The sequence below is a fragment of the Rhea pennata genome, chromosome 18 (genome assembly GCF_028389875.1).
Source record: "Rhea pennata isolate bPtePen1 chromosome 18, bPtePen1.pri, whole genome shotgun sequence".
Classification (NCBI taxonomy): domain Eukaryota; kingdom Metazoa; phylum Chordata; class Aves; order Rheiformes; family Rheidae; genus Rhea; species Rhea pennata.
The window spans coordinates 13,281,722-13,299,879 of record NC_084680.1 but is presented as its reverse complement, the minus strand read 5'-3'; the positions used below and the strand labels follow the sequence as shown (position 1 = coordinate 13,299,879).

The window sequence follows — 18,158 nt, the reverse complement described above, 5'->3', positions numbered from 1 at the left end:
GCGAATCAATAGCAGTGGAGGAAGCAAAAGGGTCTCTGTACAAGCAACTCCTGAGACCTTGCCTTTCCCCATGTGCACTGCTGATAAACAGAAACTCTCAGGTAGCTCCATCAAGCTGGAAAAGAAGAGCTGGCAAGATATCTGCAAGGACCTTGTGCTTCAGACAGCATCCCACCCTTGCCGCTAATGGTCTGAACATGCTGACTGTCGGCCTGTTGCAAAATCTGCATAGTCAGATGTACACAAATACAGAGAGCACAGTTTTGACATGCTAGTCTTTTAAGTTCCACTGTGAAAGTGTTTTTGTTGAGTCAAGTCACCAGGCAGTACTATGCTACTGATGGTTCCTATTTAGCTACTTGATGAGGGAAAGGGAAACATGTCCTTGCTTGCTGTTGTTGCTTTTGTTGTTATGGCCTCTGGTGTGAAGCATCTACCAGACCTTGCTATTCTTTGAATAAGCTTTATGGTTCTGTTTATTTGTGTGTGTTCAAATCAAAGCAAACAGTTACCTAACTCAATACAGATCAGAGACAATTTTTCCATGCTTATGTCCTTAGAACAACCTGTAGATCTCAGATTTGAAAAGTTATATTGTGAAATAAATGGGTAAAGAGAGGCAAGAGTTACATAATGGGAATGAAGCCTATGACTACAGGCAAAAGATGTTCTGTAGATCTCCTTTCTTGATTTCCCTCCTGTAACAGCCTCTTCCTTTCTGCCTGCATCTTAGCAGAAAGAAAAATAAATAAATAAAAACAGAGAGCAAGGAAATACTGGCCATCTACATACTAAGGAGCCTCTCAGACTTTTGCTGATTAATTACATGCAACTGAGAAAACCCATCATAAGCTAAAGGTAATTCTAAATTATTAGAAACTAAAAGAAAAGGCACCAATCCCTGCAGGTTCAACCTCACTTGATTGAAGCATTTGACATTTGCTGATATTAGAACACACTACACCATAACTGTAATCCTTAAAACCTATATTACAATCCCCTCAAACACACTGCGCAAACATTGCTTAATTACAGTCAGCTAAAGCAACTTCAGCATTTCACAGGTAGAAATGAAAACAAAATCAAAAGGCACAAAAGGAAAGGTGAGAAACAGATGAAACAAGTTGCAAAGCCCCTGAAAAACACACAAAGTACAGTCACTATCAAAGTCCTCAGGAAGACAGTCACTTGTCACTTATCTTTCTGATACCAGCATCAAACTGCCCTAAAATCACAGACCTGTAATAACTACACACATACAGAGAGAAATGAGAGACTTCCTACCTTACAGGTGTCATCAGAGATGCAACCATTCACAAGATTAGCGTTTTGAGCTCTATTCAGTTCCTGTGGCAGACTGTAGTTCTCAGCCTGAAAGAACTGCACTTCATGGGTGTTCAGCTGGATGTCTTGCAAACAGCCTTTAAAATAGCCTCCCCACTTATTAGTGCTGTTTGGGTTAGGATGTCCACCAATATACACTTCATAGCCAGCTAAAAGAGGGCTAGCTATGAGCTGTCCTAGCTCCACATATCTATCTGACTGGTGGACATGAACAACTCCGCCTTGGAAGGACAGAGCTACCAAATGTCTTCTCCCATCAATTACATTCTCTGGAAAAGTCACGGCATCTGCAGGCATCATCTCTACCTTCAGCTTGCCATTCTTCAAGTATATGGTGAGGCAAGGGTCAGTTTCATTGATGATTTGCAATAGCAGACCGTTAGGTTTCAGACTACGAATGAAAAAGGAGATGTTGAAATTTTCACCAAGGCTATCAGAAAGGGTAAAAGAGGCAAAGCTGGTGGAATTCTCCAGGCCAAATGTTGCTGCTGGGCGCTCTGGAAGAGAAAAGAAAGGCACATCAGTTCCGTAGCAAAGGGAAGGCAACTGACACAGGGATATTCAAAGATGCAACCCTTTATGAATAGGGTATGACCATTCTTCCCAACATTTTCAACATGTTTCAGAGTAATTATGCTCCCTCCTCACAAAGGTCTGGGAAATTAGGAAGCAGGTGAATGACCTTGCTTTCTTTGGAAGGCAAGAATTCAGAGCACACAAATAGCAGAAGGCAGAAAGCAGGTCTAATAGAACCCTTGCCACCCAACCGATTTATTCAGGGAATTTTAAACTACAAAGTTTCTTTTAAAATTTGTAAATCCCATAACAGAAGAGCAACTCTCTACTTACTATGTTTAGGGCAAAGGAATGAAAAAAAAAAACCAGTAACAATATTAACACAAGCCTTGCAGGAACACAAAAGTGCAAACAGCTACAATTTTATCTCAGAATTGTCAAAAAGCTTCCTTTAACATTTTGTATTTTATCTATAACACATTCCTTTTCACCCTCTAGGCAGAAGCTCAAGTAACAGCTTTTTGTAGTGAAACAGCTTCACTGCCCTCCTGTAATCACTTAGATCAGATACAAAGATGAGGTCAGAGCCTCTGGTTAAACAAGGACTAATGTCTGCACCACAAAAATGACAACCGTTCCTGCAGGAGCTGGTGACAGAAAGGAGATCAAGGAAAATTTTATTTACAGAGGATTCTGCTTTAGTTTTCTCATCCAGTCAAGCAGAAAATATTACTTCCAGAGTTAGCATTAATACTTATCTAATGTCTTTGGAGCATTGATTAGCAGATGTAAATCACTTGGCACTTACCATATGAGCAAGTTGGGCCTCCATATGGCCTAGAACAGTCACACCTGAAGGTTGACCAAAGGTCCATGCACAGCCCTCCATGAGAGCAAGGCTGGGAGAGGCACCACTCTGTCCTGTCACACCCCAGTGTCACCAGGGATGACTCGTTCACAGGGAGATCCAGCGGGAGCACAGCTTCCAAATCTACATGCAGGTCCTCCAGGCAGCCGACAAAGCCCTGCTGGCTGTGTGTGTTGCTGGCCATTGGATCAGGAGCACCTCCAACATATATGTTCTGGAAGGCATGTGGGAGCAAAGCAGTGCCATACCCGATAGGAGAGCTCTGCAGGCAGACACCTGCATCGCAAGAGTCATGCCAGAGCTTTAGCTGCACAGTGTACTGCAGAAGAACTTCAACTTTATGCCAGTGGCCATCGTCAACCCTCAGCCCCTCCAGGAGTAACAGGTACTCAGCATCCTCCCTCTTCAATCCTGCATGCAGAACACCATCAAAGAGCTCCAGGAACAAATATTCAGCTTCATGGCCTCGGTAAAAAAGGATGTTGCTGGGCAAGGTGGTTCGGAACCGGAGGGACACGCTGGCCAGCTGATCCCCTGTTACGTCCCTCCTGCTTTGATTGTTCATGGGCAGCTCAATGAGGAGATACCCTCTGGAAGCAAAGGAAAACGTTGTTGGTGTTGAGCAAGTGGCATCATAGAAACCAGGCTGGCACTGGCACAGGTGGCCATGGCTCTCAGCTAGGTAGGTTGGGATGCACAAGGCCTCATTTTGACAGTCATGCGTCTGGCACCCAGTGAGCTTGACAGAGCAGTTCTTCCCTCCCCATATAATGCCATCCTGGCTAGGGGCACAGTGGCAGGTATAGTCAGCAATGCCATCCTCACAAACAGCTCCATTCTTGCAGGGACCCTCCTCACACTCATTGATGTTAACAGCACATTCCACACCTGCGAAAGAGATTTAGAAATGGGATCTCACTGCAGGGGACTGTGGCTCCCTTCCCCAGAGCAAGCCTGCGAGGCAGACTGCTCTCCCCAGCACTGCCAACTCTCTAAGCCATCGTCTTCAGGGAACCAGCAAAAGTCCAACAGCAGCCAGCGAAAAGCCCATCACTCACCACAGAATGGCCTACCACTAATGCAAGAGCAAAAAAAAGATACTTCTGTGCTGTCCTCCCAGTTGCTGCAAAGAGAATGCTATTTACAAAGCTTTGGCCAGTCCACCTGCATCACTTGAGAGACTCTGCTGTCTCCTCCTAGAATCTCAAACACTTCGGGAAGTCAGCATGCAAGGAGAGCAAGTAGAGGAGTAGAGGATATTACAGAGACAAATCAGCACAGGCAAGGATTTTATATTTCACTTGTTCATAGATTCAGTACATTTAAATTCAGGTTAAGACTGTAGATCTGACTGGAGCATGTTCTGGGCATCATTGTTGCAGACAGCATCAAACTGGAACATTAGGCAGAGAAGATACTGGCAAGCCTCAACTAAGAGAATCCAAACTCTGTAGTCTGGAAAACAACTCAAACAACCTTCCAGTTCTAAAACACTCATGAAGCTCCGTTCATTACCAAACTACAAACACCACATATGCTCCACAGGCACTTTGCCATATTCACACTAAGCTGATTTCAGCTCCGTGCAGTCCTGCAGAAGTGAACTGGGTAAGAAGTATTGCACCACACTTAGTCTGTCTCCCCGGGGCATTTTTATCCCAACAGAGCTCAAGTAAGTTACAAGACATCACACTCCAATCTGGTTAATGAAAATCTGCTGTCATTTTCCTGAGCATTTCCAGACTGACAGAAGAAAGAGCCCTTCTGAATCAGTTCACTGTTCATCTAGCTCATAACACTGGTTTTCACTAATCTTCAGAGACAGTTGCACAGATAAGCCAAGCATGGATTATCCCAATCTAATAGCATTACATACAGAACCTAGCTAGCAAGCACAACTGGGACAGCAGAAAGAAAAAGAAGAAATCCTCACACAAAGGAGGGGAATCAAAATATAAAAGACATTTGTAAAGAAAGGCCACTAAACAGAAAGAGCATGTCAATGAGATTAGAGAATTGCCTGAGGGAAAGAGTTGAGGGGAGATGCTGCATTATCAGTACTGGAGCTGGACTTGATGAAGTGTGATAAGAAACTTAGCAAAGATAGGAGGCTTCTTGAATTTGTATGCTGATCAAGGGACCCCCTTGGGTCCCAGCAAAGCCTCACAGTCAGTCTTGCACAAACATCTAGTGCTCCACTGTCTAACCAAGTTGCTTTACTCTTTTCAGAGCAAGTGCTTACGTGTTGTCACCGGTGTTTCCTCTGCGGAGAGGTGGGGACCCAGCACTAGCTTCCACCCCAAAACATCCTTTTCCGTCAGTGTAGGGACATACCATGTATGCTGCTCTGGGAATCACTAAGGGAGAAATGCGTAGCTCTGGTAATTGTGCTCTTTTAGCTAAGCTAGTGCTGTGCTGTGGGTATTATCTCAGATCCCTCTGGGAGGTAGCTGTAGCTCTCAACTTTCTTAAACCAGAAGAGAAATGTGTAGTTATCTGTGGAAAAGTATTGAATTCAGCCACTAACTTCTGCCTTGAAGAAGAGCTTTGCTGATGGACAGATTCAGTATTGCTAAAACTACCTCAGCACCGCCTTTTTTCTCCAATGACCAGTGCAGGGCTTGTTCAGCATACAGAACCTGGGGTCTGATCTTGTCTGTTGAAGAAACAGAGGCAGTAATGAAAGAAGCAAGGGCAGAATTAAGATATTAGCACAAAGCTATGGCCATATCTGAAGGGAATGTATTGGCATAACTAGAGCATAATGGACATCTCTGGGCCTGGAGAATCCTAGTCTGGGAGAAGATGGGAAGACTTCAGCTGGAATTAAGAAAAATCAGTAGAGCTATGTGGAGGCTCAGGCGCAGGTTTTCTGAGTTATCAGTGGATTAGAGGGTTCTCAAAACTGTCAGAGGCAAGCTGGAGTCATATTTGAGAGGAGAGGCTTTTGAATGGCTTTGGGAATATAGTTAGGTTCAGTATAGTTGCAAATCCTTTAGATGTTGCCCATTTGAAATCAGAGATTACACTATAAAAAGCGCACAAATCATGCCTGTTCACCAGAAATGGCTGTTCATATTTATCAGGGCAATGAGGAGCAGATACCAATGGTTCAGAAAACAAAAGCAGAGATGCAGTGAATTTTTGACTTTCTGGGAAGACAGAGGAGTGCTGAGGAAGCAGGGTCCCAGCTGGCTGGGAGAAAAGAGCCCCATTTTTCCGTATCACACTCCCAACCCGCCCAGCATCCCCTCTGGCCAGCAGGCTCTCGCCGCTGAACGGCAGCAGGACACCTGCCTACGCTGCTTCCCAGGCTCCCAGCTGACACCTGTGGGGTGAGTGCTCCATACCAGGTGGCAAATTAGTCCCTGTGGGGAGTGCACAACCCCAAGCTGGTGCCTAATTAAACACCAAGCTCTCCCCTGGGACACAGCTGGTTTGATTTCTAGATTACTTGTTTGAAAAAGGTGAAAAGAATAAGTTGACACTTCAGATCTTTACACACTGCTGTCTAACCTCACAGTTTACACGGAGGAAAGGGAGATGTTCTGCAGCACAAAGAGGGACAGCTCTTCCTACAGGAACCAGAAACAGAAGCATCATCTTTATCACTGTCACTGCTTCTGCCAGCAAACAGCCAGCCTTCACAGGGGTAAAGCAGGAAAAGGAAAAGGCCTACTAAAATTACATCTGATGTATTCTTGCCCTCCTAGAAGCCAGCACTACATCAGAGTCAAGTTTGGGGCACTTTTGAAAACATACTGGAAGCACAGGAGACAGTGCCAGAGCTCTAAAAATCTGGCTGACAGCAATTTTTTCCTGGAAGCCAATGTCACCTCTTGCTTACCCCAGTGCAACACCACTAACTCATATACCCTATGATGATCACACCATACCCTTCATCAACCAGCTGTCCTTCCTGCTGCCCCCCTATTGCCACCAAGGATTTTTGTTCTTTTCATTTGAAAATCTCCACTTCGTCAAATTCTTCAGTTACACCAAAATAAGACATAGGAAAGAAATTTCTGTTGCATATTGCACCATAGATGCTAATTTCAGATCAGCAGCAGGGTCTGTAATTTTGGGTTTTGACAGAAAATGATGGAATATAAATGAAGAAGGGGATGCCAACAAAATGAAAGAACTTTTCCCTGCTCCAGAAATAACAAGATCTTTGCTTTAGGCCATTACCGCATGAAGAAATGCAGATCATTTCTTGGATTGTTTCCATGATTCCAATCTTTCCCAAAACATGGACAGTTGTATCTTTGCAAACCCATTGGAAATGAAGTATTAAAAAGATGACTAAAACTAATTTGTTTCACTCTTAGGCATCCCTTTTCAGGAATTAACAAAGGAGACTCCATATTATGTAAGAAGTTACTAAGAGTCTTCTCTGCTCCCCCTATATCTTTTAGCTCAAATTTTTATTAATATTTGAACTATCAACAGTAAAAGCAACATTACCAATCTAACTCACTACATCATTAGGTGACTAAAAAGTTTAACGAGTTTCTTATCTAGTTAAAGACTAACAAATGCAAATCAGTGGAAGTTATCTGAAAAACAGACAAATGTTATCGAAAAAGTTGCTATCTGCAGACAATTATTTTCAGATGTTCCAGTTAATTTAGTACTGTTTGAGCTAACAGTCCCAGCAACTGCTAGAGCTGGGTCACAAACAGGCAGTCAAGAACTTGCTGAGCTTTAACAGCCTCCAGTATTCGGAAATTACTAAGGTGACTCTTACAGCCATGTTACATAGATCTACTCACAGAAGTACTTCTGAAGTGTTATCAAAGTGGTAAGAACAGTCTTATTCCATAGATGCAAGTTTTATTAAAATCCATATACTATTCCCTGAATGAAGGTAATGATTTGCTGACAGCTATTAATAAGCAAAGATTAATTATGCATACTATAGGAATCATACTTCAACAGATACGTATGTCAAACAAACAAACAAAACACAACACAAAGAAAGAGATTCTAATTTAGCTGTCCCATGCCAAAAAAGCTTGAAACATGAGGTACATTCCCGGGCTCTTCCCATTAATTCTTGAAACATGTGAGTTCAGTGGGGCTTCCCAACAACCTTTCTCTGGTGCATCCTAATTAGGGTTTCTATTGTTATTACCAAAGAAAAAAAGGGGGAGGGAGAAAAAGAGGGGAAGAGCGAGAAAGACAGAGAATTAGCAGCAACAAACAGACCCGACACAATTATATTTGCACCATTGCTGCCATTCCCATGGCAACCCACTGCTCTGACCTCTCTCCCACCGCGCACTCAAGGAGGCACTGGGGGAGGGAGGTGGAGAAGTGCATAGGCCAGCACAGGGTTTGTCCTCCCAGCTAAAACAAAAACTGCTTTTCAATAAAGGAGTTTTAAATCACTAAAGGAAAATGGAAAAACGCCAAAATGTTCCATAAAAAGCAAAACTAATGTTTCACAGAACTAACCTGAGACATGTCTGTGCTTACAAAGTACACCTGAGTATGAAATAAGGACGCATGCCTTGGAAGAACACCCCAAACGTGACCGCTGCACAGAACAGACCAGAGTTTTCAAGCACGGCAGAATTGCAGCAAAGATGCATATGGGACACGCTGATTGCTCAGCATTCACCTTGCAGCAACAAAGAAATTCCTGGGCCCTAAGGTTTCCAAAACAAAACTTTAGGTCTCCTCAAAATAAAAACATTCTTCCTTTCTGCTGAATTCTTGTTCTTCTCCACATGCCTCTAGCTACCACTAATCGCACCACCAGCTCCCTGCCCTGTGCAGGCACACAAACATTCAGGACACATTGCAATTACTGCATAGATCTCATTACCTGCTAGTAGAAAAATTCCATTCAGGATCACGCCAATCAGCACAGGTTTCATGGCCGACTCCTTGTGGACATTTGTGACAGTAATGGGGAAAAAATGGGGGAGAACGAGGGGGAATAACAAAACGGCTGGACTGAAACAGAGGAATGTGTGCAAGCGTTCCCTGATGCCAGTCAGGCAAAAAGGGATTGGAGATGAAACTAGCCAATATAAAAGAGACCTGCGCTGCAGTGAGATCTAATCCAGCCCTGCTCTAAACCTCCCCAGCTGGCTCCTGTCAGTGCTGACATGAAGAATGTGTATTCGCAGTGTATTCTCACTCAGTGCAAGACAGTAATGCCCTGCAATACCCATAGCATTAGCTCCAACAGTGGAAAGTCAAGGGGCAATCTCTTGCCCTTGCCACCTCCCAGGTGACTCTATCAAGGTCCATGACTGAAGCTAACAAGCAGTAGGGCCAAAACAGGATTTTTCTTATTATAGGTTAAGACAAAAAGCTGCATTTCCACCACTGTGAAGAAGGAGAGTTCCAAATGCAGAGGGCAGCACTGGCCTCGCTGTACACTCGAGGCTGATGTAACAGGGACCAGGACCTCACAGTCTCATTCCTCCCTATTCTGCAAATTGGTGTCCACAAGCATTTCCACAGTGCAACAGTCACAAACAAAAGTCTCAAGTTTCAACTACCATGACCTGTTTCTCTGAAATCTAACTGAACAGAAATTGTCTCTTTGATAAAGAGACAACAAGCATTGAGGAGAACCATAAAGCTGCCAAATGCCAAAAAACAGCAGCTCACCAGTTTTCCCCTCTGAAGGGTAATCATAATCCAAAAGTCCTCAATAAAAATCCCTGTTTGCCAGTATTTTCACATCAGCTTTCAATTAGTGCTCTGTTAACTATCTATCAGAGCAGCAAGGAAATGCCCTGCATTATGCTGACAGCACTAGTTCAAATATGGGACTTCAGAATGAAAGATCTCTCTCCTTAAAAATAGCTTAATTCCTTAAAATTAATTGTTGTAATCTCCCTTTTCTCTGTGAATCTGATTTTGGAAGAAAATATGGCTATACTCATAGTGTACTGGAGAGGGTTCTTTTTTTCTGCAAAGAAGTGTTTTTGCATCCAGCAGCTTTCCTCCAAGCCTCTAGTCCAGTATTAGTATCAATGTCAACAAAAACTCCCACAAGTCAGAGCTGAGAATCTGCATTAGCAGTTTCACTTTAAGATATTAAAAGAAAGCATTCCAGCAACTCTTGTAGCTAGTTTACTTTCTTCACTTCACTCAATCCAAACATACTAGACCATTTCACAGATATCTGACGTGGGAGGGATATGGTGAGCATTCATTTAGAATCAAAACTTCTCAGAGTCACAGATTTTAAATGCTGTATTAATTAATATGACCTTTCTGCTGTTGTGGTGGGTGTGGGTGTGCACGTGTGTTTGCGCAAGTCTGTGTAATTGATCAAGACAAAACAAGTGGGTAGTTTGTGCCCATTCCACTTCCTACTGGAACAATACAATATAACAACATCTGCAAAGACTGGAGAACATTAGATCCCTTTAGAAGGATCTGTATTTTTATTTACATACATACACACACACACACAAAGTCTATTCGCACACAACTGATTGGTGATAATGAACCCAAATCCATCTACCATAAGTCAGCACAGATTCTGATCCCCTAGTTGTCCTTACATCTTTTCAAATTCATTGCATGAAATAGTGTTAATTAGAAACTGCAATTGCTTCTTTTGTTTAAGGATATATATAAAGTAGTGTTTTATTAGAGACACAGAATGAGGTTGGGGAAATGCACTGTCATGAAAGTTATAAATTGAATACACACATGCAAGATGAAATACTTAAGTAAGATTTCTTCCAAGACAGAATGGTTGATTCCCTGTTTCAAACTACACACAAGTGAGGGGTCACCGCTTAGGTTCTTCTTTGAAACTGGATGATTCCAAAGAATTTAGAAGGATCAGATGATTCATCTTCTAGAGGTTTTAATTCCTAGTTCTTACTGGCAAACATACAAGTTATAAAACTGAATCACAGGATTTAAGTTTAGAGAATTATTTTGTTCCTAATCATTTGTAAAATTTCTCGGATGAGCACAAGATAAAGATTACTAAATATCTCAGAGGGTCCTTAGCAGAAAAATGTTAGAAAATGGAGAGTGAACTTTGGATAGAAGTGTCCAAATTTTATACATGTTCCTTACACAGGGATTAGCAATTTCCTCACCGTTGTTGGTAAATGAATCTCAGAAATTTAGAAATTTCTTTCCGTGTTCTAGAGTCACCCATTTTTGTCTCAAAAGCCAGCTTTCCCGTAAAGAAAGGAATGAAATATTTGGTCTGTCTTTAGTGTACAAACAGGTCATATACTGTAAGGACAGGGCTAACTGCTAATTGGCAAGCAAGTCCATTTTAATGGAAAAAAAATGCTGATGAGCGTTTTGGGTGAAATCAATACAATGAATCTAGTCTAACATCTGCCATCTTGATGTCACCTCTTTTGGTAAGACAGAAATCTTGCCATATCCATGCATACTTCTATCATTGTGGGATATTACTCTGCCTATGTATTTGTCTGGCCCGATTCTAAAGAGGACATTAAGCTGGGCTTCACCCATTTTCATTAGTAAAAGAAGTCAAATTTAATTCATCAGAGTTGCTCCACCTTTATTAATCCTCTCAAAAGCCTTTAACCACAGGGAGCGGGTGTATCTCAGGCTGTCTGCTACTCAGAAAATTGATGCAAAGAACTCGTTCAAAACAGACTCAAGTGCAGTTACAAGGATCAGAATCTCAGAGGCCACTTCTGATCAAAACACACCTGAGGGTCTAAACTGAAGCCTATATTCTGGCAGCATTCTGCAGATGACAGCAAGTTTAAAAGGTCTAATTAACTACGGAGCTATGAAGGGAGGTGCAGAGTGGAGGGTATCATACAAAGATCTCATGTCTATCTTAAGACAAAACCTCTTAAACTCTTCTAAAAATGGCTTAGACTTTTTTACTAAATATCTGAGAACCAAACCTTATTGCTGCTACCTACAGTACATACACAGAAGTAATCAATCTCCCAGAAAGACAGGAGGGAGGACAGGGGTCTCATGAAGTATTGCCTAGCTCTCCCCTGAGCTGTATTTACTAAAAGGGATTCTGTTCAAAGGCTAACAGTCTTCTAATCTTTATACTATCTTAACCTTTTAGCTGCCTTTCTGTAGAGACCCCATCTCTAATGCAAATCTGATATCAGGAAATATCTGCACAAAAAAAATTTAAATCTATCCGAAGATGTTTAGAAGCAAGAAGTCTCTCCCACTTGTTTCATGGGATTTTATGCTTAACCATTACCAAGAAATCCAAGCCCATCTGAGCCTGGCCAGAACTCTTGCAGTGCAACCAAGTAACAGAGAAAGTATCATGCTTCTTTCAAGACAACTGACAAAGACATAACAGCTGAACAAAAACTGATAAACACCTTGGTTACTACTGAAAAAAATTCACAATTATAATCCTTCCCAACTTCACTGACGCATCACCTTCTGATTTCTCATGAGGGTAGAAGAGTTCCTAAGCCATCTGTAAAAAAGCTCAGAATTTTACCCAGACCACAAGGTGCTGCTGCCAAGGGATGTTCGTGATTGAAAGGATAGTGCTCTTCCCCTCTCCTTCAGGCTGGCCGATGCCACAGCACTGTGTTAGAGGACACGGCCTTTCTAGAAATAATTTTAGCAGGAGTGGAAATCTAAGTGGGATTTCTCAGGCCATGTAGAGTTTTTTAAAGAAAGAACCAGCCAAATTCCACATTAGTGATTACATTCTTCCAGGTTAAAAGTCACTTCCCATTCCAACTGGAGGTACAAGTCTTTTTTACTTCCTGGCCTAAATCATTGTGTAGTACATACATGATGGATCAAAACCATTCCTATGAATAAATAATTCATTTCCCCCCCGAACAGACTAGCTTTTCTTAATATGTCTTTTCTCTTTACCACAGTAGTCCTCATTTCAAAGACCACCTAAGATTCATTCTCCTCATTTAGCAGCTATACCATATTCTCCTTCATACTTCTTACATCCTCACAGGCCACATCCTCCACTTAAGCGCAGGCTGATGCACGGGCCTGCGATGTAGTTCTCTCAGGAATGAGACACCACATTGTTTTTGTGATAACTGCATTTCAGGAAAAAAGTCATCTCATCTCCCTGCAACGCCGAGACAGCACTGAGACAGTTAATTTGCAAAGAAAGACTTTCTCCTGACTCACACTGTTATAACACTCCCCAAATTCCTCAGACTGAAAGAAATACAGAAAGAACCTCCTGCCGCCCCAAGAAAGCATTCTTCAGAGTAGCAAGTTCACTTTAATCAGCGGAGGCAGCTTAAGCCTAAGTTCATGGCAGATCTAAGTTGCCAGAGAAATGCGTTTTGAACAGAAACATCATGGGAAGCTTCACAAACTTGTTCTGTGATCCTAATATGAAGTAATAAGCTGTTTACCCAGCATGACTATACTGGGATTAATTGACAAAGGAGGGGAGATTAATTGCTATTATTTCCCCGTCAGCTTCACTCCTCCACATGCCCTCACTGATCTCACGGAGACTGCTCCCAGCCTTTCACCGTGTTAATGTGTCAGAACTACCTTGGCCGAGACAAACTCCTTTACCAGAAGCAATATCCAGAAGAGCAACCAGCCTCTAATCCCCTTCAAGTACTAATGAACCCAAAATTGATGCAAGAGAATGAACTCCAGCTCGCCTTTGCCTACCATCCTGTGCGTCTGTCAGCTTTTCTGCCCATGAGCAAACTAAGTCTTAGAAAGGATTAAACAGACCTGCAGTTTGGAAAAACAAAATGAAATCCTAAACTCTGTGAGGGGTGCTGGGGCACCGAAGGAGGAAAAGCAAAATGGCCACAGAGGTGAGAGGGAATTTTGACAAGTAGGATAAACTTCAAACCATCTAATTTGGACAATATTTCACTTCAGGAGTATAGCACTCTAACTACCCAAGAAGCAGTGATCTAGAGCTTAGAAAAAATCCTCACCTACAAAAGCAAGTTTTTCTAGACCTAACCTAAATTAGGTAGTAAGTGAACAAGATATACCACAAACCCCGAAGGAACTCACCCTAGTACTGGAATGTGTCTGAGACTCAGGGCGTGAAAGTACCTCTGTATTGGGTCTTCACAGGAAAGAGCTGCATGGACTGAGACCAGCAGAGCTCGATCAATATGACCACAGAAGGTAAACAGAAAACCTTCCCATTCAATCAAGCCCTAAGACAGTCTAATGAATGCCACTACCTACTGTTCCAAGAAGGTAAAGGATAAAGTTTTCTTCTGGCTTCAAGTTTTTCTTTTTCCCACAAGATGGCAGCCTAGAAACACTGCAGAAATGTTACATCTGCCTCAAAACTACACAAGATTGTGCTGGGGACCACCTTTCTTATAAACTACTTTTTGGTACAAAATTGCTCAAAACAGAGTACGCATGCAATTAGAAGATGTAGAAGACAGAGTACAAGCACTTTAAACTGAGATGAGGTTTAGCATCAGTCAAGCATGGAAAGAGAGGAAAATCTGTCCCAGTGATCACGGCTCTAAAGGAGAAGCGCTCTCACAGGCCAATACCAAAATAACCTCTGCCAGTCAGAGAGAAGGCACACCATGGCGCAAAGGTTATTTGTAAAAGATATTCCTCTCAGTGTTCATGCTGAGCAGATGAACATAGCAATAATAAAAAATAAATCATTTACATATTTGTGAGTAAACATCAGAAACATATAATTAACAAAATTTCCCATAGTACAGACAAAAGAAAAAAACAGCTTGCTCTGCTATTTAGGACCTATCTATTGGAATACATAGTTTCTAACGTACTATAAACACCTTGGGAAGGTGTGAAACAGTCTTATGTTCACCTTACCTTCCGACCACAGGTACAACACTTACACTGTTGAACATTCAAGATGCAACAGCCATCTCCACCTTCCATGCAAACAGCCAGGTACCTTCCCAACAGAGCTGACGTGCAAGACTCACTACTTCCTTGTTTCACAGCTAGGAAACCGAAACCTGTGAGGGTCAGGCAGGGCATTCTGGAAGAATCCAGACTCCCCAGTCCCTTGTAAACAGAGAAGCCTTCATTTGCTCACATCAGAGACCTTTTGACCTCTTACCATAGCAGATTACTGCCTTCAGCCAAAAATCCCTGGCAGTTATCATCCAGGAGTGTTAGGGAATAGAGATGTTTTACAGATGTTTTATGTACTGGTAATCCAATCTGCTATAGTCAGTAGCCGGTGACAGCTAGAAAGTTAAGCACTCCTTTTTCTGCATTTATATACTTTTATTTGAAGGCTGGTTTTGCTCATCTTCATAGCATGTATATAATATACATAGTTCTCCCAGTGAACTTTCACTCCAGGATACAGGTCCTTTAGCTATTCTGGTCTTAGGCTCTTCTACATAGCTGATTCTGTGTCAAAACCTATTTCATTGCCTATCACGTACTTCAGCAAAACCACGTAGCTTTGCCATGCCACTTGAGTCCTGAACTGAAGAACTCCCACTGCAGCACTTCTGAGCTCCACATAGTTCATCTCGATTCTGTTCAGCTGCTCGTGCCAAACAATGCTAAAATCCATTCACGCAGCTGAGCAATCACACAGGCACCCAGTCAGCATTACCCAGACTGACCTGATCCCAGCCACCCTCTTTCGCCAACATTACCTGAATATCCTGGACGGCAATGACAAAGGAAGCCATTAATGAGGTCCACACAGCGCCCTCCATTCTGACACGGCTGGGATTCACACTCATCAATGTTAGTAGAGCAGGTCTCCCCTTTTAAAGTGAAAATACAAATAACTATCTTGAGGGCATCAGTGGAGGAGAGAATCTAAATGACAACTGCATTCATAGTTTTTTGTTCTTATCTGTCATTTAAGCATGCAAAAGGATTCCTTGAACTATCACTTGTCTCTCCAGACTCTCTGGCAAATAGATAGTATCACGGAAAAAAAAAAAAAAAAGGCAAAATGAAATAAGTAAAGGCCAAATGATTTGCCAGTGTCATGAAAGAGAGCAGGGGCAGGATCAGAACCTCTGAACCATTCCAGCTGTACAATAGTGGCCTGAACTCTCACCTCTCTCAAAAAGGAATAAAGTATTATTAACTCCTCCTTCCAGAGAGCTTCTCCTGGTTGTTAAAACCATGCTATTATAAATACTTGATAAACTAGAGGAAAAGCAGTATTTCGGTAGAACATCCACAAAGCTTCGAACTCCAGGAGCAAGATATCAAGAACCCCCTCTTCTCCTACCCACTCAGATTAAACAGCTGCTGTCATGACAGTAGTCTCATCGAAGGAACACCTAGGACAGTTAGTTATCTGGGACTCCAGGGGATTAGCTGCTTCTGATGAGGAATGTTTCACAGTTATCTTGTAGGAATGAATTCTGCCACATGCACGACAGACTGACAAAGAGAATCCACCCTGGCATTTTCATAGCCAGAGGGTATTCAGAGTACTTGGAAAGGGCACAGGCTATTTCCACAGCTAGTGAAAGGGGCTGTTAAGAGAGGCTTGCTGCATGAAGAATGACATTCAGACAGCTGTCTGCAACATACCAATACAGTACATGAACAGAAACATGCTCCTGACATATCAGGCTGTCACCCCCTCACAATACCAGTCATTAAATAGCTTCTGCTGTACAGATAACACTGCTCCACTCTGACCTCCTCAAACTATGCAATCTCCATCAGGTGCAGACAAGATAGAACACTTAATGTATAACTCACCTGCAAAGCCTGGCTGGCATGAACAGAGGAAACCAGCTGCTTGGCTATAGCTGAAATCACTGGGGAAGTCAGGTCGTGTTCCATAATAGGCTTGGTTGGATCGCTCAAAGCATACACCCCCGTTGTGACAGGGATCTGCAGCACACTCATCCACATCCTCCTCACAGCGCTGCCCCAAGTAACCTGCCATGAAATATCAGTGTAAGCATCATACACAACTTCACTGACACTAGTCACCCAAATATTGTGGCTGTCTTAAAGATGAAAATAAAAGCCAGAAACATTGTTTCTTAGCTAGTAGGGAGTCCTAAGGTCCTATTTACTTCAGTATGTCAAAGGCAGGAGCCAGATAACCAATTTCCAGGCTGGAAAAGAGCATGATGGCAAAAGGCAGGGGAGAGGAAAAGGGAAACTTCACGGCTGACAGTCACGATGTATTTCCCAGCAACAAGGTCAGTTGGCTCCTGGGACACCCTCTAAAGTGGAGCAGTGGCAGCCTCACTGTTTGGAATAATGAAAATCATACTGGACCATGCAGCATGATCACTGACTCTTCATTCTCCAATGAGGAGATTTAGTATGTGCTTTCCACCAGTGTGCTTAGATGACAATGTAGCAAAACAGATTTCTAATCTACCTGGCCAGCAGGCACAGCTGTAGTTCTTGATTCCCTCCACACATGTGGCACTGTTCAGACAGGGTTCAGAGGCACACTCCAGAATATCCAGCTCACAGTGGTCCCCTTCGAAGCCTGTGTCACTGCAGTCACAATAGTAGCTGAGGGGAAGCAGAAAAGAGCAATGAAGAAGCTCTTAATTTGATTGTTCAGCCCCTTATGAGGAAAGGGCAAACACAGTTAAGCTGTTGATCCTCACATCCACTTGTGGGGCAGAGGGAAAAGACAGTTCCATTTGTGCAAACAGGGCACACTAGCAATAAGGCAGATCAATCCCAGCAGAGTCTCTGAACTCACACCTTACTTGTTAAAAGGCAGATTCAACCCAGACAGGTATGTTCGCAGCATGGACAGACAGTTGCTTTTGCTGACCATGCTCTTCAATTAGCTCCCCTTTGTACCTTGTATGTCAGCTGGAAGCAATAAAAGGAATCTTGTCCTACCTTTCTTTGAGCACCCTAGGAGTTCTGCTACTGGGAGGGGCATATTGCCATAAATCATTCTCTGAATTATTGCCACTGAGACCACAGGAATATAGAGAACACTAAATCCAGTTTACCCCATGGATTTTTACTCTAATTTTGACAGATTACACTAAGCACACCTGCACGTCATTCCTGGTATCTAACTGTCAAAACACCACTGATCTCTCACCTGTTAACGAGGTCGTGACATGTTCCGTTGTGCTCACAGGGTTGGCTCACACATTCATCGATGTCCACCTCACACTGGATTCCTTGGTAGCCTGGTGCACAGGTACAGGTGTAGAACCCAACATGATCACTGCACAGGGCCCCATTCTGGCAAGGCTCTGAATCACATTCATCTATTTCAGCATCACAGTTTATACCTTGATTACAAAAGAAAGAAATATCTGTGTTATGAATCCAGTAAAATATAACTGCGCTGTCTGGAATTCTGAGCTGGAATCACAAAAGCCATGTTATCAACTTAACTGGCTAGCATAGCTATCTTTTATAAATATTGCCATAAAAGCACTGGAAACTCATGGATAAACAGTGTGCAATGCTTACAAATTAGAGACCTTTAATTTTTATTTGCAAACAAAATTATTTTGGGTAGACTTTT

At 42.5% G+C, this 18,158-nt stretch overlaps 1 protein-coding gene across 1 annotated transcript in view; it reads right to left on the bottom strand.

The window, feature by feature from the left end:
* The window catches only part of CRB2 (crumbs cell polarity complex component 2), a 43,274-nt gene that overhangs the window by 8,377 nt on the left and 16,739 nt on the right, over positions 1–18,158 (bottom strand). The window contains exons 4-9 of the mRNA XM_062591321.1: positions 17,724–17,919; positions 17,031–17,170; positions 16,394–16,576; positions 15,319–15,432; positions 2,669–3,616; positions 1,285–1,841 (exon numbers count right to left, since the gene is read on the bottom strand). Coding sequence (XP_062447305.1) covers positions 1,285–1,841; positions 2,669–3,616; positions 15,319–15,432; positions 16,394–16,576; positions 17,031–17,170; positions 17,724–17,919 — 2,138 coding nt within the window. The remainder of the gene's footprint in view (positions 1–1,284; positions 1,842–2,668; positions 3,617–15,318; positions 15,433–16,393; positions 16,577–17,030; positions 17,171–17,723; positions 17,920–18,158) is intronic.